The sequence below is a fragment of the Stegodyphus dumicola genome, chromosome 2 (assembly GCF_044657685.1).
Source record: "Stegodyphus dumicola isolate Sdum_Otavi_A_Nest chromosome 2, ASM4465768v1".
NCBI lineage: Eukaryota > Metazoa > Arthropoda > Arachnida > Araneae > Eresidae > Stegodyphus > Stegodyphus dumicola.
The window spans coordinates 159,860,620-159,879,297 of NC_140769.1; the positions used below are offsets into that span (position 1 = coordinate 159,860,620).

The window sequence follows — 18,678 nt, forward strand, 5'->3', positions numbered from 1 at the left end:
TTCCGATTCTGGAGCTACCAAAGGATCTACAAAGCGAAAGCATGTTTCGATGTCCATCAAACAAAAAGTGGAATTGCTGCAAAAAATGGATGAAGGCATATCCTTTGATTCTCTAACCATTCCGAAATATGTTTATCAATTTCACGCTGTTCTGCGGGGGGTGACGTCGCGGCGCGCAATGAACTGGAAGTTCATCTGTAAGCACTATCCTTATCTTCAGGGCAGATGTTTTTATTTTATTTGGCTTATAATTCCTTACTAAATGTAGTATTTCATCTCGATGTACTCCGTCTTTGATATGATTTAAATCAAATTCCTCGTCATTATAATTCGCTTCCGATAGCGAAGAAAGTGACACAGAGGTTATTGAAAACGAAAAAATTTCGATTGACAAATTAGTCGGTATTCTCGACACAGCAATTATAGGACTTAAACAGCGGAACCTTGTAATTGAACAAGAAATTATGTCTGTTTATAGAATTAAAGAGAAAGTATTATCACATAAAAAACGGAGCAACTTAAACAACTTACATTGAAAGAAATGTTTAATAAAGTAAACAAATAAATATTAAGTTTTTTTTTTTTTTTTGTAAATTTTGATACCCTTTAGATCATAATTGTTCTTTATTTAATAAATTACGGTTTCATATTTTTAATTTTATACTTTCTGCATGCCATCTTACGAGATTTAAACTGATGATCTATAATCCGGAATCGCCGAAGTCCCGACGAGTCCGGATTAACGACTTTTGACTGTATATGAAATAATGCCGTTTGGGCACAGTACTTTTTTTGTTTTTCCATCTCGTTCTTTTCTATTAATTTCTTTCATTTCAGTTGCCTTTTCCAAGCAAGACAGGATAGAAACGGATCTTTTATCCTTCCATTTTATGCAATAAATTGAATCATCGCTAACTGAAAAGTCTATATCTCCTCTCGACATAAATTTGTCTTCTTTTAAATTTTTGGGTAGATCTTCCGATTCATATTTACAGTGTCACATGCATAGATGTTCTGTGTCTTTAAAAAGTGAAACAAATTATAACTACTTCCCTTTCTTCTTCAGCAATAACTTCAACCTCAGTTATTCTCTCTTGGATTTCAATTTCATTTGAATCAGAACTGACATCTGAAGCATTTGAGTCGCAATCGGATGGCAATTCAGCAAAAAGATCCAAAGCTTCCTGAGTTGTTAATTTTTTTCTAGACATTTTAGCACATCAGAGCATACAACGGATGTAAAAACGCGCGCAATCACGAAAAAAAAATATATGCACCAAAAAAATAAATAAATAAATAAATAAATAAAAAATAAAAAAAAAAATAAAGAAAGAAAGAAAGAAAAATAATCGTGAGTGCTGCCATCTATTGAGCGGAAATTCAAGTGTGTGGTGGGACAAATTTTAACCCACTTATTTCAACTGCAAAATTAATGTTATAAAATATTGAATCCAATTAAGATTTTTGAAAATAAATACCTTTGAATATTAAAAAGAATCATACATATCCTAAATTGTATACCAATTTTTTTTTAAATATTGAAAAATGCGAGATACCTGGATATCACTCTTGTGATCCTATTTTGAATATTTTTTGCTTATAAACTTACGCCCTGGCATAGAAGTGACATCTACTGAGAAAAATAATAACTAAAATCGATTACTTTTTAAAGATTAGAAAATTCCCAATGGAAATTGCTAACTGGGAAAATAAATATTAATTAGGTGGGACACATATTGACCCACCATGCCGCAAAGGGTTAAAGAGGATTTGCCAACTTTAAGTGGAAATTTTCACTTTTAGAGAATTGTGAAGTGTTCAGTTAGTGCTGAAACTGAGAAATTAGAATCTGAATGTGAAATGTAAATAAAAATGAAATCATGACTTCGGTATAATATTACTGTAGTTAGGACATTAAGTGTTAATATTGCCTAAAGGGACAATTTCCCAGAAAGGCTATTAATTTCATTTTGGCATTTTGCATCATCCACTATAAAATAGCATTTCACTTTCAAATTGTTGCCACCAACTATTAGAGCCCTGCATTATATTTAAAGAAATTGAATGATGAAGAATCTGCATGAATGTATGTATGTTTTTCACATTGTGAAAAAGCAATAGTACCTAGAGACATCAAATTTTGAATAACGTAGTTCTCCACTCAAATATGAACATCTGGAAGCCCAAATTTGGAATTTGTTTCGTTATCTATTTCATATTTTGTAAAATTTTAACGAATTTTTGATTAACAAACTTAACAATTTGAAAGCAAGTAATGGCAATACCATACGGGGAAAAAATGCATTTTTACCTCCAGCTCACGAGACTATGTATCGGAAGTTCTAAAGATATGCTCTTTTAAAATATTTTGTCATATTGCTGTTGCATTGAATTTTATGGTTTAAGTGTGAAGAACATCATATTTAATAAATTAAGGTAATACACAAAACATTAAAAAGGCACCCCTTTGGGCGTAATATTAAATCTAATGGCTTTCAGTTTAAAAAATATACATATATTCAGCTTGTAAAAATATATATAAATATATTTTTGGTATTCCGTGAAAAAAAGTTTGAAAGCATAAATTTCATTTGGACTTCAAAAATTTAATTTTATTTTCAAAAATGTAATGCTCAAAATTTATGTTCTACATTATTTAAAAATTGTTATTTAGTTCAAAAATTCGTAATTTATCAGGGGCGTAGCTAGAGGGAGGCAAGGGGGGCCATCTGTCCCCGGGCGCAGAATCCAAGAGGCGCCAAACTGATGTTACGACATTTTAGAATTAAATGTTTTCCATCCTTGGCAAGCAGTAGGGGGTGTGAAATCTTCAGTTGTCCCTGGGCGCTGAAAACCCTAGCTACGACTCTGTAATTTGTAATTTCCATATTATAATAAATCTCTTACTTTTTTACTGTTTTAATGCCCTCTTTTTCTCTAAATGCCGTTTTCTGTCTTCTTTCCTTTTTTTTTTTTTTTTTTTTTTTTTTTTTTTCCTTGAAGATGATATAGGTAAATCAAGATTCTGTCTTTTAATTTGCAGTGATCTGATGGCTCTCATTATCATTTTTAATTTGGTTTAAAAATAATAGCCGTTTGTAATAACATTAAACTGTATGTCTGCTTTCTAAACTGTATCATTTTAAAGTTAATCGCTGTCATATGATTCTTAAATAATACCCATGACACAGATACTTTCATAGTGCACCAGTCAATTGCGATTTCAAATTTGAGAAAGTAAACCTAATATTAACTAAGGGATAAAGCTTAATTAAAACTATTAAGTAAAACTTTCATCTTGATCACTCTCTGTGTCTATATTACTCTGCTATCACTGCTTTCATTACCACAACATCTTAAAAATGTAAAATTTACTAAACAAAGAGGTGTGCTTTGTATATTATTAGTTGTGTTTACATCAAAAATGATTTAAATGAAAGTTAAAGTGTTTGATCTGCCATGATTGCTTTAGTTTCTTCATTAATAGGCATGCATGCATGCACACATGCACACACTTAATATTTTATATATTTATTTAATATATTGTTTCATAAGAAGAAATTGAATTTAATTAAATAAATTTAATTTAAATTAAAAATTAATTTAATTAAATAATTCTTTGTGCCATTAATGCAAGGAATGAAATTTAAATTTAAACAAATTAAATTTAAATTTTAGCAAACACATATAAAAGTAAAAAAGCAAATTTAAAGCCAAAACAAAAACAAACAAACAAAAAAAAATTTTTTTTTAAATGTGTAAACATATAAAAGATTTAATTCTCGAACTAATCTACAATATCATTTAAATTCAGAAGTATAAGCAAATCAAGTGCAAAACCAATCCATGAAAATAAATTCACTAATTTAGCAAATTAAAATTAATCCAAACAATTTTTTTTAAAATGCATAAGTGAATGACTGTTGAGCAGGCAGGAGACAGACTTATCAAGGGGAAGTTGCCTCCAAACCTAACTCTCCAATCATTCAATTCGTGTTTCGTCATTCATGCATGCAAGGGTAAAAGTCAAAACCAAAAGTAAAAAGTGAAGACTGTCCAAAAAGAAATACCAATAAAGTGGTACCCTTAGAAATTAACATTTAAGAATTAAAGTTCTAAAAGGAAAATACTAATGAACTCTTTTGAGAAACAAGTAAAGTCAAGTATTAAATTAAACTTTTTTTAAAAAATTAAATTTAAAAAAAAAACTAATTTTTTATAAAAAATGACTAGAAACTAATGTATTTTATAAACCCTTGTCTAGAGAAACCTCCCCGACACGAATATGCATATCAATGAAAAGAAACTAAAAAAGAATTAGACATAATCCATATAAACCAATAAGAAACAAAAAGAACTAATTCACAATTTTTAAAAAACAAATATATACCTAAAAATATAATTTCATATCTAGGAAATACTTAAGTACTACATAAAAAATTTTAAAAAATACTTAAAGCAAGTAAATAGTAAGTTTTAATTCTAACTTACCTACTAAATGAGCGTTGGGGTCTGCAAAAGTGTTTTTAAAGAGAAGTAAGTGTGTTCTTCAAATTAATTATATAGATGGCGCTTATGTAGGTAAAGTTGTGTGCCAAGCTGCTATCTTTGTTATATTAAAAATCTTTTGCAAACATTAATATTAAAATATAAATAAATCTAGAAAAATGAAAATTAAAAATCCTAAAGGTATATAATTCATGTTTTAATTTTAACGATAAATTATTTAGGGAGTTAAGCCAATCTAGAGAGGTAAGTTTGCTTGAAGTAAAATAGACTTAAGTGGTATTGCGAATTAATAAATGTAAACTGTTTGTAATGTGAAATGTGTGTTCTGTTGAAAAATTGTGAGTCGCAACCCCTGGAACTCTACATGAAATTATGACAGTAACTGCGTCAGACAGAGCCCAGCTAACTTTCAGCACCTGCCAACCGTACCTACATCAGGCCTCTCAGGTTTGTTCTGATCAACAGGTCTCTTTCTAGGCAACGGTGACAACAACCAGTCTTTTGTTATGAATCATACTGATTATGATTTCATTTTAAGCTATGCCCCTTGACATAAAATCTGTTTACTATTTATTAAAACTTTAGACTGAGTGAGTATGTTACAAAATAAAACATTAATAATAATAATAAACATAAAGCTAACTAAAACGTAAATAAAATGCCACTTATCTTCTTTCAAATATGTCCAATTATTATAAGTGTAAAATATTTAATGCTACTTGATAAATTCCATAAAGTTAATTTTATTCTCAAACTTATTAATTATAATGTTAATTAAGCTATGCTTAATAATAATGCATCCTACTTACAGATCTATATTTTATTTTTAGGATGGTGTTACAAAAGTGAAGTTCAGACATAGATAATATTTTTAATTGAATTTATTCAGTTCCCATTTGTTCATAGGTACTTAATTTTTTTTCATTAATGGTCCTTAAAAGTACTTAATTTCCATGTGCAGAAATGTGTACGAATCCTGAAAAGATGTTTAATTTGCTTTGAACTGTCTTATTATCTCTTTCCTGTGTTATTGTTCTTTGGAGAAGGGCCTAGAAACATCATCATTTGCATCCCTGGCTTCAAAAACAGTTTGAAGTTTTTCTGTGCACTCAAAAGCCATTGAGTATGATGGGAGATGTTCGGCTTGAAATTCTACACATTCGCCATTATCATCGTCACTTTCATAATTTTTTTCATCTGCTTTAGCTTAAATTTCAGCTTTAATTTCTTCTAGAGTAGGTATCTCAGAAGTGAAAGTCAACAGATGCATAATTTTGAAATTCTTCTTTACTTATTTCCAAAGTTTTATCCTATTGGAATATTATTATAGTTACATAAAATTCAAAATTTAATGTATTTGAATTAGATAAATGAATTAATATATAGCAACAGCCAAATTAAGAGTTAAATTCGAGAAATTTATTACCTGCTGTTACATGTGGGAGGCAGTTACAGGCATAATGGTTTGGCGATGTTTTGCTGCATGCTGGAAGAAAAGAAGGGGAAAACATATTTCTTTGAAAGTTCTACTAAAAACAGCTCTTACTTAGGAATGAAACATTCTTACACAAAAAAATTAGTTGAATCCATGTCAAAGTATCATTTCAGCTAAAAGATGTGTAACGAAATATTGACTGTCTCCATATTTTTATGTTTTTATTAAAAATAAATTGTTTGTTTAAAATGTCCAAATACTTATGATAGTTCGTCTTCAGAACTTAAAAATTTTCTTTTACCAGAAACTTTTTTGATATCTTCTTTCAAAACAAGTAGGTTTGAAACTAAAAGATCAACAGTATATGTGCACAAAAAAAGGTGGAGGGGTGTTATTTTGCTAATATTTAGTAACTGATATTTCAAATCAAGCTGAAAAACAAAAATGTCTGAAAACAAATGTGTGCCATTGTAAATAATTTATTCTAAAAGTTAAGTTCTGTTTTAAGGAAAAGGTTTTTTTACTTTTGTATAGAGAGATTTTTAATTAGGAAAACTTGTTTAAAACATTACTGTTGCTTGTGATAGGCAGGAATGATTTCAGTACTGTTTAATGCATTTTCTTATGTTATATTTTGCAGGTACCCCACATGGTCTAAAGCCTGTTTCTTCTCATCTGTCTGTGCCAACTCCTTATGGATTGCCGAAACCGGTTGGCCGGAATGTGGTTTCTCCTGTGCATCAAAGTTCATCTCATAACAATGCTTCCTTTACCCCATTTGGAAATGGTGTTAATCCTGCTCTTAATGCTACCAGAACGTCAAGCTTTGCTGCTGCTTTAAGAAAATTAGCAAAGCAGGCTGTGGATCCTGCAGCAGGTAACCCAAAACTTAATGCCATTAAAGCTTAGTTTTACTTATTATAGAGTAGTTCCTTAGATATCATTAAAATTTTGTGGTTCAAATCAGTTTTGTGTAATATTGTCACAATTAATCTCTATCTAAAAGTAGAATTTGGTTATATTCTTTTTTTACTGAATTTGGGAAGTTATAACAAATTCACAATATTATATCAAGATTTAAAGAAAGTTTCTCGCCATTGCAAAAATCTTCTGCGCAAACAATTCATGTTGACATGTTTAGTTATATTTTGTCAAAAAATTTGAAAGAAAGAGACTTGCTTTAGAACACTGTGTTGTAAAATTTGTAAAAAAAGTTTATGAAGTACTCTGAAATATAAGTACAAAGTCTCACTCTGGTCGACCTATTGATGTTGATGAGTCCCGCCTGCAAGAACTTAAGTATAGATTATATCAAGAATTCCATGCATATAGTGAATAAAATAGATAACACATTCCAACAGTAAGAGGCAAGACAAACTACACCCAATTTTGTACTGCTGTAAGGGTTCAAATGAAAGTGGTGCTACAGTCGCTTTGAGAATTGGTTCAATGATATTAATATAAATTAGTATAAAAAAGAAAGGAGTAATACAGACATAACAAATAGGCTAGATAAAGTCACCTTGTAGGTTGAAACAAGTGTCCCAGTGGTCAATAAGATGATGGATACCCTGTATGAAGAAGATCCAAGGTTGATTGTGAACGAATTTTCAACAGCAGTTTGGATCTCAATATCATCGGCAAATCGCCATCCCTTCAGAGATTTCTTGAGTGGACTGAAGATGTGATAGTCAAAAAGTGAGTGGTCTATCCTTTAAGGGAACCTCCCAGCAGAATTGCCAAAACAATGTTTAACATGCCACAGCTGCATGAGGATGATCATTATCGTGCAAGAGGATAATCCCACATGACGGCATGCCACATCAGTGATTCTTGATATTGTGTCTCAGTTTTTGCAATGAGGTACAGTACGTGTCACCCGTAGGTAGTTCATTAGGTAGTCACAGTGACAGTCATGCACGTAGGTAGTCCATTCCAACAGTTGTAGGACATAGACGCCAAAGAAGTACATTACCGTGGCTTTGCCTGCTCTAGTGGATGTGCGAGTCTTTTTCGGGCATGGGAATGGGAATGAAGAGTTTTGCCCATTCCATGTTCATGCTTTTGATGGCTGGATCAAAGTGGTTGCACCATGTTTCCGGCAGTGATCTTCGAAAGGAATTGGTTCCCATTTCGTGGTACCTCATGAGGTGTTGCATGGAAACAGACATGCGATAAATCTTCTGCTCCTCTGTCAAATGTTTTGGCACCCATTCTGCACAAACCTTGTGGTATCAAAATCTTTCATGCAGTATTGTGTGCACACTTCCTATGCTCATAATCATTTCCTCCCATATTTCTCGAGTGGGGATTCACCTACTTATTTTCACAAGATGGTCCACATCTTCAACTGCTTCCTAGGTGATCATCACATGCACTTGACCAGGTCATGGCCTATCATCAGTACTACTTCTTCTACTACGAAAATCCTTACACCATGGGAATGCCGATCTGCGTGTCCTACACTCCATGCCGTATAGATTTTGCATTCAACGATATATTTCTGAAGCACTTACATTTTCTGCTTTTAAAATTTGCATGACCATGCGTTGACACCATTTGGAGGCATCCATGATGCGAACAATGCCTTTTAATATGCTGTAGCACTATCATACGTGCATCTGGCGGGATCTGAAAATATCGCATGCACTCCCAGCACTCTTTGCCCTCTATAGGGGCATGTACAGTCATCTTTGTCTTCAAATAATGCAGTTATTACAGCAATACCACTTTCATTTGAACTACCCTTATTCACACAGTAATTAAACTTGTTTTCATTTGTCATACCTTAATAATTTGTGGGATAAATGACATAGCATAAGTGATCCTTTCCTCAAGCTACGTTTCTTCCTCTAAAATACAAGTTTATGATTATGAATATTCATTTTATTTGTAAAAATATAAAAACACTAAAATTGAATTGGAAAAAATATTGATAAGTTTAACCTTTGCTTATTGTCTGACCACAAAATTAATCTGCAGTTTACTGCTGGCATGATGCAAATTGCAAGGAAATTTTATCCATATTTCTTTTACAAAAATTAAGATTCCATTATTTTTGTTCTATATTTTGAGAATAAAAAACTCATTAATGACATGTATTACTGCTTTTCATCGACTGTGGTGGAGAAACTGCTTTCTGTGCATTGCATTTCTTCACTGTCGTTAAACCAACATTAGAATACAACTCACCTCCATCTGCATTTTTGATTTTCATTTCTGTCACAATCTTCATCATTTAGATAACATGACATGTTTGGAAAAACTGCATATCACATTCTGAAAATATTGAAATACCATTTTTATTTTTGCCAGTAACATAGCACTTGGCAAATCTTCATTCTTTTCATCATTATTCTCTTCAACACAATTTGTTAGACTGGTTTGCAGAAAACGGTTTTGGATGATTGGTTTTGTAACAAGTTGCCAAGCCTTTTGTAGTGCTAGTGTTCCGTTAGAGAATGGAACATTATAATGTACATGTTTTTGTACTTTGTGCAAGTGTTTTGTCCAAAATACTGAAACTGAACTGATTTTCCTAAATGACACTTTGTTCCTTAAGTGTAAAAACTGAAGTTTAATTTGGGGCAAGAAATGACATCTACATATGCAATGCTTAGTTACAAGTAGTAGAATCATTTGCCTTTTGGCCACATTTTTTTTTTATCCTACTTTTGTAGCTGTTGTTCAGATATCTCTAATGTTGTTTATGTGTTCTAGTAAACTATATAGAAAACTGAACAAATTTTCAGATTTTTTAAGCATCTTGACTTGAGATTTTCCAGCCAGCAAAAATTTACTGTGCTCAGTGTCATTATGTTTTTTCTGGAAGTACATCTTCAGTATTTAAATTTTAAAGTTCAGCTTAACATCATTATGTAATAGAGTCCATCTTACACTGAAAATATCTTTTTGTAGTGGTGAGAGACAGCAACCTTTTTCTTAACGTTTTATTTGAGCATTTATTTATTTTATTTCACTTCTTTGGGTGTCAATGCAACTGTGGCTTTCCCTTAATTGCCAATTTTTTTGCTTCTTATGAAGGGTCAAGTTTCAACTAAACCAATGTCAAATTCGACATCAAGTTATGACCAAAACCTACATCAAACATGAAATTGTTGCTTTCCTTAATTTTTTTTTTTTTAAAGGTTTTATTTTAAATTTGTTCCCAAATGGTCAAAGGAAATTAAATATAGATTGTTATCAGATGTCAGTGAATGTTGTAATAATACCTCAAATTGTAGAAGCACTTTCTTACAGTTGATAAAAAAAAAATTAATGGATTTTTTTAAATGAATTATTATTTTTTATACTTTGCGATTACAATAATATTTTTGATACCAGTTTTTTAATGAAATGCAAATTATTTTTGGTAACATTTATGCTTGTGTTCTGAAGTTATATACAATTTATATTCTTTTTGCATTAAAATTAAATTATAGCAAAAACTTTTTTTAATTATTATTAAAGATGGCAGCTAGAGAGAATTCATTTTGGGGAAAAAGATATTTTCATTCAGTTTAAATCTCTGCTAATGGTAATACATTCAACATTAGAACTGTAAGAAAGGTATTCAGTCTTTCAAAGATATTTTTGAATAAATGGGCTATTATATGCTATAATGAATTAATTTCTTTAAGATTCCAGGAGGAGAGAATGCGTTCTGGAGAAACTTTTTTTTTATTAAATTGCAATTTGTATTATAATGCACATACATATCTAGTATGAAGTGCAATTTGTTTTCATGCTGTTTAATTTATATGATTATATGCATAGCTTTACATTGCTTTTGCAGAAAAAGAATTATCTCCAATCTCGCCAGTGTCTTCACCTGCATCAAATCAACAATCCAGTCAGTCCAGGCATCCAGCAGCATTAACATTATATGCAAATAATCAAAGTTCTGCAGCTCTCCATGGATCACCACCACCTTCAGTATCTATCACTCCACTTCAGAATTCCAGTGGAAAGGTTATTCAGATCTTTTTTATTTACATATTTTTATTAATTTATGAGTGATAGTAAATATTATAATTATCTATTTGTTTTTAAGTTGTTAAGCAGGACTGTAAAATCCTGTTATTTTCATTTTGTTCTCTTTGTTTGTAAAATGTTTAATGTAAACATTTACAACATTCTCTTGTAAAATGTTTCATTGTTAGTGGTTGCAGCTGAATTAGAAAAGGTGTGTGTTTTAAGGACCTTAAATTTTTAAAGTATCTTTAGTATGAATTATTTTTATCACTTAAAAAATAAAAATTCATTAAAAATTTGATAACATATTTCTATTCTGAATCTCATAATATGGAGATTTCAGACTACATTTATCAAGAAAATGCTATTCTTGAGTCGTGCAAACAGGAATCCATATTTCAGAATTTATGTTTTTAAGAGATACTGTATCATAGTTCTTTTGTGTTTTTGTTGTTATATTTGCTAAATGATGTAATATTTATCATTTAGCAAAAATGTTTGACACAGAATGCAAAAACATTTTGAGTAAAATTGTAAAACTCAAATGTAAAACATTTTGAGTGGCCAAAAATAAAAAGTTCTTAGGAAAATTGCTAATTTCATTAACAGTAATTTTCCTTAGATAAGCTTTTTTTTTTTTTTTTTTCTTTTTTTTCTTTTTTTTTCTTTTTCTTCTTGAAATGATGTTGTGATGTAGCCGTTCCTCAATAGACACTAATGCCGGCTAGCTTTAAAAGGATTTATTAACAGAGCACACAGGAACGGTTACAAACAAAAGAAATATACATAAAAAATGAAACATATACCAAATGGAACATCAAACATTGAGAATAACATAACACAGTAAGCTATCATCATGGCGGCTGGAGGTCGACTGACGTTTTTTCATATCGCCACGAGATGGCGTTTAAATAAAATAGTTCGGTTACAGTTCATGAGTTCATGGTGTGAATAAAATAGTTCAATTACACTTAAATAGGTCTGTTACATCCTCCCCCTCTGACTTCGTAGACGTCTCGGCAAGAAGTCAGGAACTGACCTTTGTCTACTTTGTGCAGCGGGCGGAGAATCAGATGAATGGGCTCCAGTTTGACGAGCAGTAGATTTTGCGTCACCAGCACCTTGTGCAACAGATGCAGATTCGGGTGGTATTACACGTTTCGGGCGTCCTCTTTTCCTTAAGGGAACCACTGGAATTACACGAGCTGAGTTTTGCTTATTTCGATCTTGATATGGTTTCAAGGCTGAAACATGATACTTGCCGAGAATTTTGTCTGGTTCATGAGGATCGGCAATATCATAAGTGGTTGGAGATCTTGTAGTCACTATCACATAAGGACCATCTCTCGTCGGCATGAATTTAGCAGTTTTCTTCAGTGGACCTTTGCTGATTGGGTGGAGGGTGACCCAAACTTTATCTCCAGGAACGAATTTCGGTGTTTCTCTTCGTTTTTTGTCAGCATATCGTTTCTACTTATCTTGATGCATTTCGACTCTTTCTCGTACCTGTTGTACATTTCTTGCAAAACGTTTCAAATATGGAGTAATTTTGGGAACAAAATTATCATTTTCAATTACGGCTTTTATATCATGCTTTACATCATCTAAGGTTCGTAACTCTCGTGCAAATTGAAGAAAAGCAGCAGAATGTCCAGTTGAATCAAATTTGGCTGTATTCAAAGCAAACCTTATTAATGGCAGTTTATCCTTCCATGACTGATGGTCGTTACCAACAAGTATTGCTAAACGTGGTTTCAGATCTCTATTCTTCCTTTCAACTGGGTTAGATTGTGGGTGATAGACAAGAGTAAGACTTTGATCAATGTTCAAGATATAGCATAGTTGTTGCATAACAGCACTAGTAAACTGGGTACCATTATAACTTATTATTTTCCTGGGTAACCCAAATCGAAGGGCGACTTCCTCCAAAAGAATAGTGGCACATTCTCTGGCCGTGGCTTCCTTTAAAGCAAATAGTTCTGTCCACTTCGTAGCACAGTCCTGCACAATAAAAATCCATTTTTCACCAGACGGTGTTTCAGGAAGGGGACCAAAAAGATCAATTGACAAGGTCTCAAAACGTTGAGCATAGACTGGAGTTTGAAGTAAGCCAGATGGCTTTTGATTAGTGGCTTCTCCCCCTACTTTGAAGACAGTGTGATATTTGTTAAGCAATGCATCAGTTGCAAGCCGTTGGGCTGTAGTTAATTGCTGTCCTTCATTTTCTCGTAGTCGGCAGTTGTTTACAACAACTGGGGTTTCTTCCAGTACTTGGGATTGATGAGGTTTCACGAAGCTATATTTTCTTCGAGGTTCATCAGAAAAGTTCCACTTATTTTCAGCAAGATTTAAAACAATTTTAGCTTTTTGAAGAAAGTCAGTTCCTAACAGAGTCGAGTTATTTTTGGCATCAGGCAACACAAGGAGCGGAGTTTTGAACTCTCTGCCTTCGAGAAGAATGATTTGTTCGGTGCGAAGTACCTCTTTTTCAGATACCAAACCATCAGCGAAAGACACCTGTAGTGTTGTCTTTTCAAATACTGCATCTTGTTTCTGCAGAATATGATAGAGGGATTCACTTGCAATTGAGTGACTAGCACCAGTGTCGGCGAAAGCTGTACCGGAAACACCACCAATACTAATTGGAAATACAGCAGTCCGAGTGGAAGATAAACAGGATCGGATTTGGATAGTGCCAAAATTTGATGAATTTGAAGTCTTTGGGGGGTAACAGTCTGGACATTTAGACTTGATAAAATCAGTTTTTCCGCACCCATAGCATGTTAAAGGAGGTCGCTTTTCCTCTGTTTGTTGCTGAACACGATTTGAAAAGGTTTTATGAGTTCCCTGTATGTCACTTGTTCGATTTTCTACTTTGTGTTTGGATGGATTAGTCGGTTTGTAAGAATAGTAATATAGTTCCGCCTGCCAGGAAGTTCAGTTTTATAGTTCATATTTTTAACACGTACAGCTTCATAATCATCCAATTTCTGTACTAATTCAGATGAACTCTTTATTTTTCCCCAAGTATCAATAAAATGCTCCTTAACGTCACTACTGACTCTTCTTTTAAGCTGATCCGTCAGGACCAAGTCTTTGAGTGATTCAAAGTCTGTAACATCGAGACTATGGAGCCACTCTTCGAGATAATTGTTTAATTCGTAAGTAAAATCTTTCCATAAAGACCCAGGGTGTTTTTGGTGTGTAGTAAGTTTAATTCGAAATGATTCAGCATTTAATTTGAATCTTTGTAGCAGAATCTTCTTGATGTAAGAATAATCTTCTAATTTGTCTTTTGGTTCTCTTAAAATAATTTGCGAAATGTCTATAGCCAGAAGAGGTAGGAGATGAGTGATGTAATCTATTTGTTTTATATTAACTTTCTCACATTGTCTTTCAAAAATTTGCAGGTAGGTTGCAATGTCAGAAGTTCCTGTAAATTTAGGGATTAGGTGTTGAATATTTGTTCCAATAGCTGCATTTGAAGCAAAGGCGGCATAGTTAGGGTTTGAGCTAGCAGCTGCCAGGTTTAATTTTAAACGTTCCAATTCTAATAAAAGTTCTTGTTCGTTTCTTTGACGTGTCTCCAGATCGTTGCTTTCACGTTGTTTTTGTTGTCTAGTTTCGATTAAAGTTTCCAGAAGATTCCTGGTAAAAGCCTCATCATAAGTGTCAGAATTGACAATAAGATCTTTAAGATCTATTACTCGCATAGTGTCGTTTACAGTGAAACCTAGTTCTGCAGCGAGGGTTTTTAAATCCTCTTTTCGTGCTTTGGCAATGTAAGCCATAATTATATGAGAGGTCAGGGGGGAGGGAAAAGATGAAGTTGAATTTGTTGTTATTTCGATTTTATTCACAATACAGTATTTTATGAATGTAAACAATGTTACTCGTACATTATATACCACTATTAAACAGTATTTATAAATGTAAACAATAATACTCATAAAGTTTATTATTTCAGAGTCGTAAAAATTCATAAAATGCCCTCATAAATTCAACTTGTATCAAGAAAATAACATATAATAGATTGCTCAAAAATTGTTTACTACTTAGCAAAACAAACAAAACATACATAAATGTCTTACCATAAGCTTTTATATTTAAGCTGAATTCTTCGAAATCTTAATCTTAACAAAATATTAAGCTGATTAAGCAACACACACTTAGTAACTCTTTTACTTTATTTAAATAGTCATTCGATTTTATTCATAATTATTTTCTTTTGCTTCAAGAAATATTTTTTAAGACAATTGAAAACAATTATATTATATTTTAAATTGAAAACAATTATATTTACCTGAAGTAGTATATTATAATCATTTTCTCAAAATGTTCGTGGAAAGATAAATCAACAAGTACAATATTTTATTTTATGTAGAATAAAACATTTAATAAGGAACAACAGCACTCAAAGGAAATAAAAATAATAAAAGATTTGACGTAAACACATCATAAATCATCGCTAGTCTAAACATTTCCGCGGGGGGAAAACATCTGCTGCTGTAAATGAGAAGCGAAATTCTAATAAATTCTAATGAACAATGTCCATAAATGTATTCAAACTTTAACATTAAAACATGTATTCAGTGAAACAATATTATCTACAAATTAATTTAATATGCGCATTAACATTTTAAAATAACAAATTACAGTTCAAGAAATAACGTTTGGTTAACAGAAAGCCGTTTGCTTTCGTTTAATACTCTTATGTAGTATCAATAAATGAGATTTCAGTAAAGAATTTACGTTTGCTTTAAGAAGCAGCTTATAATAAATAATCAGTTTAAAAGAACTTTAAACTCAGATTAAACAATAATGTAAACGAAACTTATCTTTTCCGTTGAAATTGTCCAGTTGATGATTCGATGTGCTAGCAGCACGGTATGACAATTTTAATTCCAGAATTGGTTTCCAGAATTTTTGACCAGTAGTCCACACCTGAAAAGAAACTGAGCCGATCTCCAGCAACTAAAAGTTAAATTCGGGAGTAAGAGCTTGTTAAAGCCAAACAGAAATTCTAAACATTTTGTTGCGCCATTTTGGATTCAAATTTAGTTGGGCGCCAATGTGATGTAGCCGTTCCTCAATAGACACTAATGCCGGCTAGCTTTAAAAGGATTTATTAACAGAGCACACAGGAACGGTTACAAACAAAAGAAATATACATAAAAATGAAACATAAACGAAATGGAACATCAAACATTGAGAATAACATAACATAGTAAGCTATCATCATGGCGGCTGGAGGTCGACTGACGTTTTTTCATATCGCCACGAGATGGCGTTTAAATAAAATAGTTCGGTTACAGTTCATGAGTCAATGGTGTGAATAAAATAGTTCAATTACACTTAAATAGGTCTGTTACAATGTTAAATAAAATCAGAATTTACTAATACTGCAATATAATCTAAAATTACTTTTTAATCAAAACAATTATGCAGTAACTGATTGAAAAGTGTAAAGCCAGTATGACATTGTGCATAGAATCTTGCAGTCATAGGTATTTATGAAATACTAATTTTCTTGTTATTTCTTTTTTTTAACTGTAATTTTATATGTTATTAAATATAATGTGCACATGGTTATTTACCTTTAAAAAAGTAATATCATTTATGAATACTTGTTAAAATTGTACAGTTTCTTAATAAATCAATTAAAAGGAGCAGTAAGGATCTGATCAGCATAGTTTTGCTATATTAATCATGTGACAATATACCTGAATCAATTTGTTATGTAAACAACTGAGAGATGGTTGTCCATTTGAGTTGTGTATTTTGCTTTCCTAAAAAATGTTAATCCGAATGGGATTTTCTTCAAGAGGTGAATTGAAGGATTCCATGTGAAAAACTGGAGTTGATTTAATTTGAAAGCTCTAGACCTGTAATTATTGCTATCTCACAGAAAGCATGGTCACTATAGTATTAACCCTTTGGCAGTTACCAGATAATTCTTTTTTTCCGATATGCATGCTATACCCATATACTGTTGGTTGTAAATTTGTAATGCGAGTTGTATTCATTTATGCCAACTGTGATGCATAATTGGAATGCTAACTAAGCTCATTGATGACTATCAGAAGGTTAATTTTACACTGCAACAAAAACCTTTGTTATTTAACTCTGTGAGTATAATGGGTTTAGCCCTGAAATTCCAAAGTTTCCCAGAATATCATGAATGAAAGGTCTTTTCTTGATTATAATTCCAAAATGACTAAGTGACTTTGTACCTTGACTCTGTCTCATCCAGTGTATATCCAACCTGAGATCAGATGCACCAGGAGCTGGAAGAAATTTTCATGTGAAATGAATTGGGAAGTCGTCCTTTAAATGTGGTGTTCTTCATTCATAATCTTTGGAGGGCTAAAACTTTAATTATCAGTATTGTTCTTTCCAGCTTTAGAATTGATATTTTTTTTATTATGAGGAATTATAATTACTGTATTTATTTAAAAATAAGATGCTCTTAAATGTAAGACTTTCCATATATTTTAGGATAAATTTCAGCAAAATATTGGTAAATGTTTATTGTGGAGTAATTCTGGGAAAGTAAATCATAATCCCTCCCCAGTTGTTCAGATATAACAATACTGCTAGTTGTCGACATTAGTAGTTGATGCTTTGTGACTTGTTTGTTTTCAGGCATATTAATGATCAGTATAGTGGATACAAACCTAAATTGAAATCACTCAGCTAGATGTAACTATATAATTTAATTAACAGCATTTATTCATGTAATTATCTGTTATATATTTAAACAGAAGTGTTACAATAATCACCACAAACAGTCTTGTACCCTCAATTTGAGCCAAAGATGTCATTAGTCTCAAATACTTAAGAATAAAGTATATTTAAACAGTATGAAAATTAAACTGCTTCCTGTCGTTCTGCAATTACATTTATTAAAATACCCTCTAAAACTTGGAGGTTATAAAATTCTTCCAAATTTTAGAGCAAAAACATAATTAAGAAAGGAGGTCTTATTTTCAGATAAACTCAATAAAGTTTATAATCGCTTCAGTTTCATTTAATGGTACAGACAAGATGAACTGATCTGTAAATTTTTAAGAACTGAATTTTGTTTTGTTAAGGCATTCATATAAAGCAGTTAAATATACATTTTTATTCATTCTTATGTCAATGTTTCTTCTTTTTTTTTTTTTTTTTTAATTGATTTGTTTTCTTTTAAGGCATTGGATCTTGGTCGATATATGGTGGACAGTCGAAATGGAAATGTCTTGGAGCCTCTTAGCTTCAAAATGGAGAGTTCCAAATTAATTAATGTTTGCAGTGATAAAAGAAGTGATGCTCCTTCTGGAAACAATTATTTAACAGCTCAGCCAAGTACTCTAGTCAAGTATGCATTCTTCTTTAGTTAATATTTTTTAAATAAATTTTAAAATCATGTGTTTGAAATTTGAAGGTTTATATCTTCAGCACATTCTATAGATAAATTTATTGTTTGTACACAAAACATGCCCCCCCCCCTTTTCTTACAAATCTGAATAATAGTTCTGTTTTTCTTCAGCAACATCTTTAGGTAAAAATTTAAGAATGATTAAGCTCTTTAAACCGGAATTTGTGCCATCAATGAAATAATTTTAATAATATGTAATTATAAATTTTAATACTGATTATATTGAAGTGAGAAATTGTAAAATTTCAGTATTGCTAGTTTGTAACTGAATAATATCTACTAACAATAAATAGAGAAACTGGCATGCTTCAGCTGTTAAGTTTTTAAACAAAATGACTGA

General features: G+C 31.7%; 1 protein-coding gene across 1 annotated transcript in view; it reads left to right on the plus strand.

Moving 5' to 3' along the window:
• Nucleotides 1–18,678, plus strand: part of LOC118187035 (uncharacterized) — a 211,258-nt gene that overhangs the window by 143,052 nt on the left and 49,528 nt on the right. The window contains exons 3-5 of the mRNA XM_085811377.1: nucleotides 6,585–6,821; nucleotides 10,740–10,915; nucleotides 18,112–18,278. Of these exons, the coding sequence (XP_085667503.1) occupies nucleotides 6,585–6,821; nucleotides 10,740–10,915; nucleotides 18,112–18,278 (580 nt within the window). The remainder of the gene's footprint in view (nucleotides 1–6,584; nucleotides 6,822–10,739; nucleotides 10,916–18,111; nucleotides 18,279–18,678) is intronic.